The sequence below is a fragment of the Sitophilus oryzae genome, unplaced genomic scaffold (assembly GCF_002938485.1).
Source record: "Sitophilus oryzae breed Bouriz unplaced genomic scaffold, Soryzae_2.0 scaffold_1107_pilon_pilon, whole genome shotgun sequence".
Classification (NCBI taxonomy): domain Eukaryota; kingdom Metazoa; phylum Arthropoda; class Insecta; order Coleoptera; family Curculionidae; genus Sitophilus; species Sitophilus oryzae.
This window is the reverse complement of record NW_022145735.1, coordinates 1,015,151-1,029,816: the sequence shown is the minus strand read 5'-3', so window position 1 is coordinate 1,029,816 and position 14,666 is coordinate 1,015,151. Positions and strand designations below refer to the sequence as shown.

The 14,666-nt window shown below is 33.8% G+C and overlaps 1 protein-coding gene across 1 annotated transcript in view; it reads left to right on the top strand.

Moving 5' to 3' along the window:
* LOC115881104 (protein abrupt-like) overlaps positions 1-14,666 on the top strand; it is a 64,670-nt gene that overhangs the window by 19,895 nt on the left and 30,109 nt on the right. Inside the window, 6 exon segments of the mRNA XM_030898487.1 lie at positions 103-268; positions 9,545-9,603; positions 9,605-9,758; positions 9,813-9,826; positions 12,978-13,198; positions 14,433-14,504. Coding sequence (XP_030754347.1) covers positions 103-268; positions 9,545-9,603; positions 9,605-9,758; positions 9,813-9,826; positions 12,978-13,198; positions 14,433-14,504 — 686 coding nt within the window.

The window sequence follows — 14,666 nt, the reverse complement described above, 5'->3', positions numbered from 1 at the left end:
TAATATTCATTGTTTTCGGAATGATTTTTTAACTCATAATTAATTTAGAGTATCACTTTATTAAGTGGATAGCGATGTATTAAATATCATTATTTTTTACAGGTTTATGTACAATGGCGAGGTTCACATTGCCCAAGAACATTTAACGGATTTTTTAAAGACTGCGCAAATGTTGCAAGTGAGGGGATTGGCCGACGTGTCGGCCGCCGCCACTGGACAAAGACTAACCACAACAACAGCCACACCATCGGAACAAAAGATCTCAAATGTAAGTAAGGCAAACGTTTCTTGTTTCCAATTTCTGAAATATATCACTAGTTTATATATTATGTCAGCGTCAATGAAATTCGTCATTCTCTGAAATGCCTAGTCAATCCAAATACTGCCGGCAAGCAGCGCAAAGCTTCATTCTTATTCTCGAAATTAGTAGAGTAAATTAGTGGTTACAATTAGCGTAGAAGTTTGTTCTTCTAATTTCACTCACCGCATTCAGAACGTCAAAATTAGTGGTAGTCATTTTCAATTAGTAGAAAAAATTAATAAAGTTTTTCCACTAATTATACTTCAACATTTCCGAGTAATGTAATTTTGGCCTTTGATTATCATCCTTCAGGAATTAGGCTTTCTCTATGGATACAACTAGTGATGGAATAACTCGAGCGAAGTACTCGATTATTGAAATAACCGACATCGCTCGATTATGGACGAGCGATGCAAGTGACGAGTACCAAGCGACGAACGCAAGCGATCCTAGAATGAAATAAATTGAAATCCGATTTTAATGTGACATACTCGATAAAAAGCCGAGCGAATTTTCTACATACGTTGCAGGTAGCAAATTTATACGACGCCGAATATATATTTATCCGTTGCGTATCTGAGGGACAAAATTTTACGACCTACATCGACAATGCTTTGAAATAAACTAAATCAAGCGATCAAGCGAATCGCTCGCCGCTTGCTACTTGCCATTCATCACTGTGCACGCAACTTACTGATTGGCGCTTGGAGTTAACGAGTACTTACAACAAGCGACGCACGGGTGAAAAACCGTATTTTTAAATACGAGTGATATTTATATATAGATTTTTTTGTTACATACCGCGCCGTATATATATTTATCCGTTGCGTATCTGAGGGACAACATTTTACGACCTACAGCGACAATGCTTTGAAATCTACTAAATCAAGCGAATCGCTCGCCACTTGCCATTCATTACAGAAAGAATATGTGCCCTGCGCACGCAACTTACTGCTTGGCGCTTGGAGTTAACGAGTACTTACAACAAGCGACGGGTAAAAAATCGTATTTTTAAATACGAGTGATATTTCGTTCGAGCGATCACTCGGTTATTGCAATCGCTTGAAACTCGAGTACTCGATTATTGAAATTAATCGGTTTTTCCCATCACTAGATACAACTGACTACTGCAAGCTGCTGCTGGAATATACTATCAATTTTAATTGTATTTTGTAGATATTGTGAATGATCGTAAACTATTAACTATATATTATAATTGAAATCACTAATTTATTTTATTATAATAGTTTCGAGGTTCTGAATGAAGCTTTACTCTTTTGTTGGTACGTTGTTTGACTGTATATCTCAGTCGTTCCCTGTAATATTTTAATGAACCGCCGAAATTTTAATTTAAAACAAATAAAATCTTTAAAAATAGTAGTTCTGGTCCTTTTGTTAATAAAGGAGTTGTAGTTTTTTTAAGAAACAGAACATATCATTTTAACTAGCTGTATAATGAACAAAAAACAGGCCGCAATTCAATAAAACTTAAAATAAGTTAGGAACAAGATTGAAATGTATTTTAAATGTCTTTTTAACTATACAAAAGTTTTAATAGTACTTGAAAATAAATCTATTTAGATATTATATTATTACCAGTAATGGGAGTCACACATTTTTCTATAGAGATAAGAACAACTTTTGCCTATTGATGTATCATCATTATCATTATCATTTTCAGTTTATTAAAACATTTTTAATTATGGTGTAGCCTCCATCAGATATTTAGATACTCTCTTTGTAGTTGGGCCCAGTTGGGCTCAAGTTATCCCTGCTAATTTCATAATATCATGGTCCTAACACAGGTTTGGTCTTCTTCGAGGTCTCTTAATTACTCTTGGCTATCATGCTGTAATTTTAGTGATCCATCTGTTGTCTATTTTTCTTGCCAGGTGTCCTGCTCATTTCCACTTGAGGGATTTGATTCTGTGGATGACATCTATTACCTGGGTCTTTTGTCGTATCCACTGTAGTCTTTTACGCTCTTTTCTGATTATTTCCAGCATATTTCATTCTATTGAGCGTTGTGAGATCTGCAGTTTCCTTATAATGTCTGTTTAAATGTCAAAGTTTCGCATGCCTAGGTCATGTCTGGTAGTACACATAGTTTTCTTCTTTAGATAAGCGGCATTCTAAATTTGAATATGATTGAGTTTCTTCCATACTCCATGCTAACTTTAATCCTTCTGTTGATTTCTGGTAGTAGAGATTCTGAGCTGTGAATTAGTTGTCCTAAATATATTCTTCTACTATTTTCAGTGTTGTGTTGTATTTATTAGAATGTCTTTCGTCTACTAGTTGGTTGTATATTACTTTAGTTTTTGCTAAATTCATTTTGAAAATACTTTATTGCTTTAATTTTTTTAGTTATTCAGGAGTATTGGCAATTAGGATTTATTTATGTCATCAGTGAATCTTAGATCTCTCTCTCTCTCTTCAGTCCTGACCCCCATTAGGGAGTGTAGTGGTCAGCGTAACTTCATGGATGATTTTTCTCCATGCGCCTCTGTATTTGGTCCTCTCGATGACATCGTGCATTGGCTTGCTACAGCTAATCGTGATCTGGTCTATCCATCGAGTTGGAGGGCGGCCACGTGGTCTACGTCCCTCCACCTTGCCTTGAATTATGAGTCTTTCCGTATTGTGCGGACTTTGCCTCATTATATGTCCAAAATATTTTAGTTGTTTTAGTCGGATTTTACAGGAAAACCTGTGTTAGTAATATTAAATTCATTTATAATGGAAACGTTTTTACGGCGTTCAGTCCATGGGATACGGAGCATACGTCTATAACAATACATCTGGGTAGCACCGATCTTCTTACGTTCCGCCTGCCTGAGAGTCTACGATTCGCAGCCATACGTCAATATTGGGAGTTCCAAACAGTTGACTAGCCGGTCAAATCTTGGTCAGTCTCCCAACAGCTACCTTTGCCATGTTGCACCTACGCTTCACCTCTTCTTCCGATGTGCCTGTATTTGTCAATAGTGATCACAGGTATACGTATGACTTAACGATTTCAAAGCGGTCGATATAACTTATATTTGAATGGTTATTATGTTGCCTATCAACTATCATGATTTTGGTTTTTTGTGTATTTAATTCCAGACCGAGCCGATTGCTTTCGTTTTCTACTGCCAGTTTCTCTCGACTGCCAGCGAGTAGTGCTGTATCATCTGCAAAGCGTAGATTATTTATTTTTTGGCCATTTATTGAAATGCCTCCTTCCCATCTTTCTAGCGACCTTCTCATTATGTATTCTCCGTATATGTTAAATAGTTGAGGAAACAATATACTGTCTGACTCCTTGTTCGTGGGAAAATTCTTTTGAAGCTGAATCCAGTATTCTAACTGATCCTGTAGTGTGCTGATACAACTGGATGATAAGTGATATAAGGTGTTGTGGTACCCCCACTTCCTTTAAGATTTTCCACAGGTGATGCCATCTGACTTTATCGAAAGCTTTTTGTCTGCGAAACAAATATAAAGAGTGATCAAAATAAAATTACACTAAATCACCACAATACACCAAAACACTTTTACTTTTACACTGGACGCGCGTTTCGCTAACCATGTTAGCATCATCAGCAGATGATTATAAACTAAGTAAAAGTGTTTTGGTGTATTGTGGTGATTTAGTGTAATTTTATTTTGCTGTGTAACACCAAAGGTTCCAACCCTCAACTGTAATAAAGAGTGATGTTGGATTCCCTTGCTTTCTCTATGATTTGGCGCATATTCAGAAGATGTCCCCGAGTGCCTCTGCCCTTGGTGAAACCTGCTTGTTCTGCTGGAATTTCTCTTTCTAGAAAAGCTTTCAGTCTTTCATTTATAATTTGCAACATTACTTTACTGGCATGTGAGATGAGGGAAATTGTACGATAGTTGCTGAACTTATGTATGCTCCCTTTCTTGTGGAGAGTGACAATGCTGGAGTGTGTCGGGCCATTCTCCTTAGAATCTTAGATGGCTAAGATATATTTCCATCCTTTGTTGGTCCAGTCCAGTTGACGGAAGATTGCTTCTAGTGTTGCTGGAAACAAGAAAGTCTATACGTCGTATAATTTTCAACATAGAGACAATATCATGCAATATGATCTACTGGTATGATGTCACACATCGTTGTCACCGGCCTATAATATCATCAGATAGATGACTGTTAAAACATAATCCTTAAAAAATAATAATGTAAAGCATCAATTCAAAATACCGCCAACACAAAAAAAGAATATACAGTACGTGGGCAGGATTCATTGCTAGTTACAGTTACAAAATCAATAAAATCGAAAGGTTAACAATATTTGAAATTAATAAATACGTGAATAATTGTAAATCGCCGCATATTACGAATCGGAAAAACCACTATCGAACATGAGAAATATGTGATATTAACAACAATAATTTGGTTTTAATGCTTTATTTAAAGTAGGCAATCTTCGCCTTTGGCCGCTCACTTACTTGCCCCAACTACGTGAATTTTTAATGAACGTTATTATTATTGTTATTACCTTGCCAAACTCGAATGCCCGGCCTTGGATTTTCGACTATTTTATGTTAATTTTTAATAATAATTGTGTATTTTTTGGATAATTACTGGTTTTAATTTGAAATCCGTTTAAAATTAGGAACACGTCACCATTTGAATATCTTACAGCGTTTTTTTATTGTACCTATAACGATTTTTAATCAGAAAACCTAAATATTCTTGATACCAATTAAACTTTTACTTCGTTGTTACCAACACTGGACATATTCGGCGCCGGGCTGACTAACTGGAATTTAAATTCCCCGCTGGGGATTCACGTGGAAGCTCTGCTGTAAAAAATGTCAAGTTGCCACATTTATTTATTTATTTCCTGACATTGTCATTCGTTTTGACACTTTAGTTTTGTATTACGAGTTTTTGGTATAAATAAGCTTAAAAATGTTTACTAGCAGACCTTGCAGTCGAACATTGTTCTTTTTATAACCTCTGCCTCTTTATGTCCCTTAAGCGGCCCTCACACGATCAATAATATTGTCAATGTTTAATCAATATTTGAAAGGTGGCCTGACACGGTCAATACATATATCAATATTAAGTTTTGTGCAGATATTAAATGTGAATTATACCCTATGCCAAAAAATGAAAGATAAAAAAGGCGTGATTTTGGCAGTGAGTGTCAGTCAGTGTGAAAAAATCGAAGAAAAAAATTAAGAAAAGACGTTATACAAAAAAATTTCCAAAAAGAAAAAGGTTTGCCCAACTAAATCTTCTAGAGTACGTTAAGAAACGGGAGCCTGATGATTGCGATCTAAAACTGGTGAAAACAACGACGGCGATGTTCCGTCTTTCGCCATGGTTACCAATAAACTAGTGAAATTTTGTCAATCATGCGACCTAACGATCAATATATTAACTTTGTTCGGGTTCTTGTTATTACCGATTCTGAACCGTCCTAGAACTGTGATGCGTATATGCGCAGAAGGAAATATGAAGACATTATTTCATTTGCGCATGCGCTGCAGAGCTCTAGGACGGTTCAGAATCGGTAATAACAAGAACCCGAAAACGACTAGCTCCGCCTTTAATATTGTCGAGTATTTTCATTATCCCGAAAATCCATCAATATATTGAAACTCCATCAATATGTACGCTCAAACGCTCAATAATATTGTCAATAATCCAAAATATTGACAATATTATTGATCGTGCGAGGGCCGCTTTAAGTGCTGTTAAGGAGGTGAGTTTTGTTGATGTAAATAATTCTAACTGTTTATATATTTTAATTAATTTATTTTTGTTTCCTAAAATATTTTGATTAAAAGAAAATATGTAAAAGTGAGCAACGCTGTGCCGATGCCGGTCAATATAGTAATGTGTTACTCCATAAGATAACTGTCATTAAAAATCTGTCCAACATAAGTCAGGGAAGATTTTAACAAACGACATCTAATAAATGACAGAAAATCTCACCCTGTATTTGAATCGTTTGAATTGAATTTGGTGTAAATAATATTTTAAGTAACTTTATGTCACTAATAATTACTTGCTATTCCAAACTTAATGGTGTTATAATGGGAAAAAATCTTAAATCAAGTCTATAAACCTGACTAAATAAAATTTTGGCAAAAATGTTTAAATTTGTTGTATAATTTAAGATACCGAGCAGCTCTTCATTTTAGGTACTTTTTAATAGGCTTGTTTCTTCTCTACAATTTCCTGTCTCACAATGTACCGTTTGTGTCCAGAAAGGGTTCATAGTTTCATAGATGTCGATTTTCGAAAGAAATCAGTACCTGTATATTATTTCCTATATTTTTCATTTTATTGATTTTATGGAAAGCACTCTTCATTAGAATGTGGTATCCTATGTTATAGGGCTTGTTTCTCTCTACAATTTCCTGTCTCACAATGTACCGTTTGTGTCCAGGAAGGGTTCATAGTTTCATAGATGTCGATTTTCGAAAGAAATCAGTACATGTATATTATTACATATATTTTTCATTTTATTGATTTTATGGAAAGCACTGTTCATTAAAATGTTGTATCCTATGATATAGGGCTTGTTTCTCTCTACAATTTCCTGTCTCACAATGTACCGTTTGTGTCCAGGAAGGGTTCATAGTTTCATAGATGTCGATTTTCGAAAGAAATCAGTACATGTATATTATTACATATATTTTTCATTTTATTGATTTTATGGAAAGCACTGTTCATTAAAATGTTGTATCCTATGTTATAGGATTTGTTTCTCTCTACAATTTCCTGTCTCACAATGTACCGTTTGTGTCCAGGAAGGGTTCATAGTTTCATAGTTGTCGATTTTCGAAAGAAATCAGTACATGTATATTATTACATATATTTTTCATTTTATTGATTTTATGGAAAGCACTGTTCATTAAAATGTTGTATCCTATGTTATAGGGCTTGTTTCTCTCTACAATTTCCTGTCTCACAATGTACCGTTTGTGTCCAGGAAGGGTTCATAATTTCATAGTTATCGATTTTCGAAAGAAATCAGTACCTGTATATTATCACATATATTTTTCATTTTATTGATTTTATGGAAAGCACTGTTCATTAAAATGTTGTATCCTGTGTTATAGGATTTGTTTCTCTCTACAATTTCCTGTTTCACAATGTACCGTTTGTGTCCAGGAAGGGTTCATAGTTTCATAGATGTCGATTTTCGGAAGACATCAGTACATGTATATTATTACATATATTTTTTATTTTATTGATTTTATGGAAAGCACTGTTCATTAAAATGTTGTATCCTGTGTTATAGGGCTTGTTTCTCTCTACAATTTCCTGTTTCACAATGTACCGTTTGTGTCCAGGAAGGGTTCATAGTTTCATAGATGTCGATTTTCGGAAGAAATCAGTACATGTATATTATTAAATATATTTTTCATTTTATTGATTTTATGGAAAGCACTGTTCAATAAAATGTTGTATCCTATGTTATAGGGCTTGTTTCTCTCTACAATTTCCTGTCTCACAATGTACTGTTTGTGTCTGCGAAGGGTTCATATTTTCATAGTTGTCGATTTTCGAAACAAATCAGTACTTGTATATTATTTCCTATATTTTTCATTTATTGATTTTATGGAAAGCACTGTTCATTAAGATGTTGTATCCTATGTTATAGGTTTACAGAGCAAATGATTGTAACAGATATTTTATTTAGAGTGTGCAAAAATTAGTTTAACCCATGGTTTAAACCGAATTTTATTATCGTTGTCACATTGCGCCGTTTTCACCAAGGTTGTCGTTTATTATTTGACAATTATCCTAATGTCAGTCATTATTATGTATAATATTGTATTGTTCTTGAATCTTTGTTTTCCCGTTTTTGAAATTCCCGTTTTTTGCATATTTCCATAGTTTTTTTTAAATTGTACTTTTAAGCACAAACAGTTCTTTTAAGAACTAAATTTTCAAGTTTTTGTATTTCATTTCTTGAAATTGTGTGTTCAAAATATGCCGAAGCATTTAAACAGTCGAAGCAAAGAGCTTATTGTAGCTTCCCTAATAAACTATTTTGAACGGGAACTTGACAATAAAGGTCCTTTATTACTTCTTGACTGCAGTCAGAGAAGTAAGTTTGATTGATAAGCGCATTACATCACTTTCAAAGTTATTTCTACGTTAGTTTTTATTAAATTCTGTGATTATGAGTTTGTGCATTAATAGCACCCTCTTACTTGTTTGGTTTATTACCACTTATGGCGTTGTAAGATGTACATCAATAAATAAATAAATATCCCTTGCCTTAATAGCGCTTAGAATTATCTTCATAATGGACTAGTTTTTGCCAATATGTAATAAGTAAAATAAGCTATAAAACAAATAAATCAATTGATTACTAAAATATTAGTTATTAAATTTAAAAAAAAACGTAAAAATCTTTTAAAAATGATATAATAAATATATTGTTTGTCACTCTTAAATTAAGATGCTTCTCTTAAATCCATCACAATCTGGCAGCCCTGTCGTCATCGCTTGTCACTCAAAGTTGATCACGTGCATCGGAAATTGTTTTGCGATTACCATAGATGAAAAGCATAATGTTGGTCATGTAATTTTATCGATTAACATAGATACTGTAAATAATAAAGTAGCATCTGTTGAAAAAGCGCGAATGGGCTTTTTAAAAACCAGTAAATCTGTTAATAAACATCATCTATTAATAAAATTATACTAGCAGAAAAACACATAACCGAAATATTTTCACCGCAACAATTAGCGAGTTTGCCTATCCATTTAGGATAAATCTCGTTAATTAAATCATCTGGCCTTTCAAATCATTAGAACCGGATCGTGTATACAGGGTGATTGAGATTCAACTATATTTATATTCTAATAAAGTTGCTATGAGTTTTTTACGGCTATTAAGCTATCTTGTACACTTCGCACTAAAAGAGGTTCTAAAAAGAACAGTGTTCGACTGCAAGGTCTGCTAGTAAATAATTTTAAGCTTAAAGTATCACAACACTATTTATTTAAATTAAAAACTCATAATATACAAAACTAAAGTATCAAAACGAATGACAATCTCAGGAAATAAATAAATAAATGTGGCACCTTGACATTTTTTTACAGCAGAGCTACCATCTGAATCCCCAGCGCCAAATTTAAATTCCACTTAATCAGTTTATTTTTCACTACAATTGAAATAAACAATATAATAAAGATACTTGTATGAATACTTTGAAAGATATTTATATACCTAATGTGTTTCTATTTTATTTTTGCAGAATTCTTCCTCATTACCGTGGGCTACCGACCGTCCAGAAGCGTTGCGGGAGGGTCGGCTATTCCCCTCCCGCGAAAAGGGCACGTAGTTCGGAAAGGGATAGTTTTCCCAGCTTTAGGGAACGCAGCCCTTCGTCGAGTAACAACAACGGGGAGATGCCCGAGTCGTTACTGGGGCAAGCGTTGGAAGGAGGACCTACTATCTTAACGAAAGAAGTAAGTAACTTAACTTACACGTCGCGTACACACCAAACGAACATTGGTAAATAGGCTTACGAACGTTTGTAAATGTTCACAAACTTGCTGCTTACAAGAAGTTTGTAAACTGATTTGAATGCGTTTATCGGTTTCCTGCGGATTTTTGCGCTGCAATAAAAATAATGCACAGGTTGTACCTTTTAAAACAAGAAATCAAATTATCTTCTGCGTTGCATATTTTGAAATTGTTGGATTTATTAGAAAATGAAAAAAAAACGTATTTATAAATTTTTGTTAAAAACGGAGCTTCCTTAAACCTTTACCAGATATAAAAGTAAATAGCTATATATAATAAACTGTATGCTAAAGAAAATTTTTGGAGAAAAAGTGTTTTTTTTTGGGGGGAAAAATGAACTTGGAATTGATCATTTTTCATTTAAATATATATGTCTGATAAAAATATAATATTTAGACCTCGTACCTTTCATTTTAAGCCAATTTTCCTATTAATAGTTTCAATTTCAAATTAATTAGATGCAAATATTCCTAAACAACTTGAAACAAATTGCTTTTTCAAATGGCAACCACAATCTTTTGTTAGTTGGATCCGATATAACATAGTACGATGATTAGTCGTTACGCTGTGACAACATTTTTAGATAAATTACATACATGGTTTCCAAAATGATTAATTTTAAAAATATTGCTCTGACCTAGCTTTGGGAGTTTTGGCTAGGGTCACTTAAGTCCAACCAACAAATAAAAAATACAAGTATAATAATATGAGGAATAAGGGAAATAATAATATAACATGAGCGAAATAATCTGGTAAATGTCCAGATTATTATAGAAACATATCGGGACTGCGCGATCTCTCTCCAAGAGTGCTTTTGTATATTTCCATCGTCGATGTTTGCGACGAACATCACCTTAAATTCTCACGTTACGTCGACGTAATTTTAATTGTTTTAATTACTAATGTTTATTATAAGAACATATATCTAAGTATACGTTTATGTGAACGATTCCCTTGGGCTTACTACATCAAATCGGCTTTATAAAATATGATTTTCTCCTCAAACTGGATATAAACCCGTTGGCCTTATTTAAGTCTTGACAATATAAAATGGACTTCAAAACTGATTTTTTTACTATAATATAAAAGTAATAGGTCTCAAACGTAAGTTAAAGTTTTCTTAGTTACCCTGGCAATTGGAATTACCAAGTCAAACTCTCTATACATTGTTATAAGTCTTTTATCTGCCCCTTTGGTGGTGTCTTATCAAAGAAAAAAATAAATTTTTTTTTTTTTTTTTTTTTTTTTTTTTAATTTATTTTAAACACAATTTGTGTTTAAAACCACTTTTAAAATTATATTGTAAGTTTTAAAATTATCACAAATGTGAGGTTTAACCGTAACCAACATGAGATACAGGCCAGAAACATCGATTTGTGACGTCACCGCAATAGTCGGGCTTTTGAATTGTGCCATAAGGTACTGCATATAGTTTTTGCATTAAATAATACTATTTATTGATAGTTTTGCCAAACATAAATATGAAAAATATTATACACGAAGGTATTAAAATAACATTAACTTTTTATCACGTTAAATTAATTGAATAGCATTAAAATTTGATCTAAACACGAATATTAATATGAAATAAACAATGTTACAAGATAGAAATAGAATAAAATCCAGATAATAAAAAAGCATGTCCTAAAATTGCGTTAGCGAGTATTTAGCAAATAGTAATAATATGGCCCAGATAAAGTTTCCAAATATTAAAAAATTTGAAAAGCTATACTTTATCGACAAGTTAAGAAAATGTATTGAATATGATAAGTGTTGGCATCACATTTTAAAAGTTTACCTCCAAAGATAATTGTAAAATTTGCCTAACATATGTAAAAAACGTGGATATCAGGTAGAATTAACTATTATCATTAAGTAATCTGTAGTTCGATGTTCACTGGCAAATTCATTTCCATATATCAAATAAAAAGTAAAGATATCATTTTTTATATAAAAATACTGAAATAAATAAAGTACAATTCATTTAACTTCTTTAAAATATATTTGCCATTTTCTCATTAATAATATTATGGCTTCATAATAATAATAATAATTTTCAATATTTATTTCATCCTGAATTTCCAAATTTTGTTTTCTTTCATCGGGATGTTTGGGAACATGCAGTCATAAGAGGGTTGATTTGGAAAAATTGTATGCACAGCATCTTCTGTAGGTTTTGACGTGACCTAGTTACAGTTACTATTGTTGGGAAAGAGAATGCCAGATCCTGAGTACTTATTATAATTGCTGCTACAAGGCACAGGCACAGAACAATGTCGCGGCATTTTTTATTTTACAAAGAAAAAAAAGAAACGAAAACTGTTTTACCTCTCGGTTTTACTTAAAAATACACGTCACTTACGTTGGTTTAACACTATACACTAACACTGACGCTATTAATTATGTTTTTATATAAATTCCCCAACTTTTTCCTAGCCCGAACACACAGCCCGCATCGCCGGTGTTACTATAATTTTTACCGAAAGTATGGTTTTTTTGCGGGTACGATGTTATGAATCGGTTCTAAATAGTTCACTATTCACTCAGAGTACACTCAAAATTATCTAGTATAATTTTATTAGCATAGAAACGCATAAAAAACACAGATTTGTTGCGAAACTAATGAAAACAATAGGTTTCTTTACGACTACTAATTCTCGACCACTTCGGTAGAACTGTCAAAAACAGTCAGGCCTTGAATATGACGTCAGCCACGTCAACCAAATCCGACATTTTTTGTCGCTCTTTGGTTTTAGCAAATTTTCAAAAATATTCATTACCTCGAAAAAAATTCCGGAAATAATTTATCTTTTTGTGGTATCACTAGTGAAAATTTCCGAATGATAATTGTTCCCGATAGTTGACCGAAGCTGTTGACGTTAAACGATGTGAGTTGATGAACCGGTGCTCGTTTGGACATTCTGTCGTGCTGTTCTATGGCAAGAGTGTAAACTCTATTACCCACACACTGCTCATTCCCGCCGGTTCGAGGCCGGATGACATCGGATATCTCATGACTAAAAGTCGATTTAGATACTTGCCAAGTCGATAGGTCCGTCCAGATTAGACTTAGCTGCAGAAAGAGTCATTACCACTTTGAACTTTTGTTTCTTTCTATGATAAATTGAGTTTTTATCTTGCGTCCTTTATTCTTTCTTCAGAAATCCAGCACACTCCGAATCGCCCCACCAAACGTGCGAAGATAGCAATAGTAGCGACACGGCGCCGAGCGATCACGGCGACGGCGAACCCGTCACACCAAAGACTGAACCACCCGACTACCCCAACATGCTGGACGAGCACAATCCCTTTCACACCAACGGCGGCTTGCTGGACCAGACGAGGTCGCCGTCCTTTCCAGGCGCTCTACTTGGACTACAAGGTGAGCTAATCAAATTGAGTGTAAATTTTCATCTAAAATTTTGCAATAGGTCATGAAATAGCTATATATGTAACAAGAATTTCATACAAGATTTTTAGTGAAAGCGGATAATTTGAGATTTTCATGCTATTATTATTATTTATTTTTAAACATTTTTTAAAGTGTTCTGGTAATCGGTTTCTAAGTCATTGTTTATGCATTGTTTTATGACAAAGTTCTGCCAGGTTCAAATGTCGCCGTATTTCACAAAAGTTTTGTGAAAGAGTCTTTGGATATTCAACAAGCTGCTGAAACTGCGCTATCCACGTTAGTGCCCGAGAAGTCGAAAAACTTATACGAGACCACATACAACTTTGAAACCTGGGTCAAAGAAAACATGTTGAGAATTTCACAGAAATGGTATTCCTAGCCTATTTCCTGAAGTTATCCACTACCTTAAAGCCTTTAAATATTCGATGTTTCATTACGCAAATCTCACAGCCAAAGTCAATCGTTGGTTATTGGTAGGGAAGAAGCGTCACGCTTTTTAATTCGTCATTTATTAATGTGAAGATTCCGAATACAAAAACCCATTTTCCAAGAGTGTTTACGATTACCGAGGGACCCACAGATGATATCAATTTCTTACATGTATTTCGTAAGTGCGCAAAACTTCGACCACTCAATGTGACACATCACCGATTTTTCTTGACGTATCGAAAAATCAATGCTGTACCCTACCAGTTGGAATCAATACAATTGAGGGTATGCTAGAAAAATATAGCGGAATTTCTTGGACTCTCCAATGCCATTGAATACACTGGTCATTGTTTCCGGCGCAACTCTGCAACAATGCTGGCAGATTCAAGAGCGGACATAACAGTTTAAAAGCGACATGAAGGTTGGCGATCAAGCTCTGTTGCTGAAGGTTACATTGAAAAATTCAATTGAACAGAAAACCGACATAGCAAAAAGAATCATGGGACAGAAAGATACGCCAAATATGAAATTAAAAGCAGTTCACGTAGAAGCAGAATTCACCAGCATTGCCAGTACAAGAAATTTACTTATCGACTCCTACAATATTAAAAAGTCTTTTATTAAAGGTATCATATTCGTAATATGATATTTTTACAGAACTCATATTTCACAAAAGAAAAATGTAATGCTTTCATCTCGGGTACACTCTGTATATACTAATTTAGACAATTTTGTGACTATAATGTTAATAATCCTTTTTCCTTTTTTAATACAGATCACCCTCTTGCAGGATTAAGTGGATTGATGCCTGGACCTTCTGGAATGCATGGGAACGCCAATGATTTTGGTGAGTACATAATTTCAATTTTTGCTTAGAAATGAAATATGCAATAATATACAGGATGTTCCATTTAAATTGATTCTTCAGAAAACCGATTTTATATAAAATCGATTCTTTCAGATCGAGATTGAATAGTCATGCAACCCGAATTTTATCGTCAATTTCAGA